Genomic DNA, 1,574 nt, shown 5'->3' with positions numbered 1-1,574 from the left:
GTGATAATCAAAGTATAACAAGTCCGAATCCTAGTTGAAGAGGGAGGCCAGGGTTGAGTGTCAGATCTGAGCAGCTTTTCTGGGGTCAGAAACCAGGGCGATCAAGAGGAGGTCAGGCATCTGAGGTTCAGGAACTAGACCTTGAAGGTGTTGGGCGTCAGTTCTTGTTGGGAGTCGACCATAATCAAAGACGGGTTACCCAGTAAGCAAGGTACACACGGGCTTAATTGTGCTTACTTCCTAATCTGTAGTGCACAAAACCAGGTGAAATTATGCACTACAGATTAGTAAGAAAGCACAATTAGCCTGTGTGTGCCTCACTTACTGCAAACTCGTGCATACTGGGTTTACTGGTTAATCTGCCCCTGTAACCATTGGTGTAGGCTCAGGGGTCAGACAAACATTGAGTTTGGAGCCGGATAGATTTGGGTGTGAATTCTAATTCCTAGCTGTGTGACCTTGGGCATGTTACTCCGTATTACTTTCTTCCACTGTAAAGTAGGGATAATGATACCTGCTTCACAAGGTTGCTGCGAGGTGTAAATGACAAAATGTGGTGACATAATGTGCCCAGTACATAGGAAGCTCAGGACGTGTTGCTTCCCTCCACACACATTCGCTTCCACTGTCCCTTTCTGTCCTCGCCCATGGTGCGCTTATGGGTCAGATGGGCTGGATGTGCCACCTGGCTCCTTTTGCTTTTCAGCTCCGCCATGAACTGCATGCCCACATGCTTCCCATCCAAGTCTCCTTGCTGCGCGTCAGGAGGAGCTAAGGAACGTTAGTGGTAGCCAGGGATGGCCCGTGTGCCCAAAGGGGGCCTTCACCAACAGATTGGAGCCTCTCTACTATGCTGAGATATGTCTGGAAGGCTACCACCATGGTCAGCTGGCCCCTTACCGCCCCCCCCCCCCGTGGCAGCAAGTGGGACCCTGGCGCACATATGCCTGAGTGTGTGTGTGTGTGTGTGTGTGTGTGGAGTGGGGCTCCCTTATCCCCAGAGGTGTCCTTGGACTTCCCTCGGCACGTGTGTTTCAGTCAAAAGTAACCTGATCTCCCACCTGTCATCTGCTGTGTGCTTCCATCTGGCATTAAAATTACACTCAGCCTGGTCCAGGTGTTGTCTGGTTTTTTTGACATTTTATGGTATAGGAGTTTTGTGCATCCTGACAGCTACCTCTCTCCTTCATGCTCCTCCAGTCCTTGGTTTGGACCTTTATCTGCTCTACCAGCCACATGTGTAGCACTTCTTCCTCTGCTCCTAACACCCGGAGCTGGGCCAGACCTCATAAAGGACACAGTCCTCAAGATGGCCAGGTCTGCTCACGACCTCAGTCACCAGCCGCGAGCTTGGGAGTCCCCACAACACTCTCACTTCTGACCCGCTGGTGACAAATTCGGAGGTTCCCTCAAGCCCCTCAGGATACCACTCGTATGCTCAGGGGTCCCCAGTCACCTTCACTTCTGACCTGCTGGCTCCCACTAGTCCGTTAGGATGACTTACAGAACTCACAGAAAGTGCTGTACTTACGATGACAGTTTTATTATAAGAAAAACGATACAAATGAAGACAC

General features: G+C 50.8%; 1 protein-coding gene across 1 annotated transcript in view; it reads left to right on the top strand.

The window, feature by feature from the left end:
- The window catches only part of MUC20 (mucin 20, cell surface associated), a 7,598-nt gene extending 6,823 nt beyond the window's left edge, over window positions 1-775 (top strand). Inside the window, exon 5 of the mRNA XM_023728676.1 lies at window positions 707-775. Within this exon, the coding sequence (XP_023584444.1) occupies window positions 707-775 (69 nt within the window). The remainder of the gene's footprint in view (window positions 1-706) is intronic.
- The last annotated feature ends 799 nt before the right edge of the window (window positions 776-1,574 follow it).

Source organism: Trichechus manatus, unplaced genomic scaffold (assembly GCF_000243295.1).
Source record: "Trichechus manatus latirostris isolate Lorelei unplaced genomic scaffold, TriManLat1.0 scaffold00026, whole genome shotgun sequence".
NCBI lineage: Eukaryota > Metazoa > Chordata > Mammalia > Sirenia > Trichechidae > Trichechus > Trichechus manatus.
Note: the sequence above shows the minus strand (reverse complement) of the source record. Positions and strands in the feature narration are given on the sequence as shown.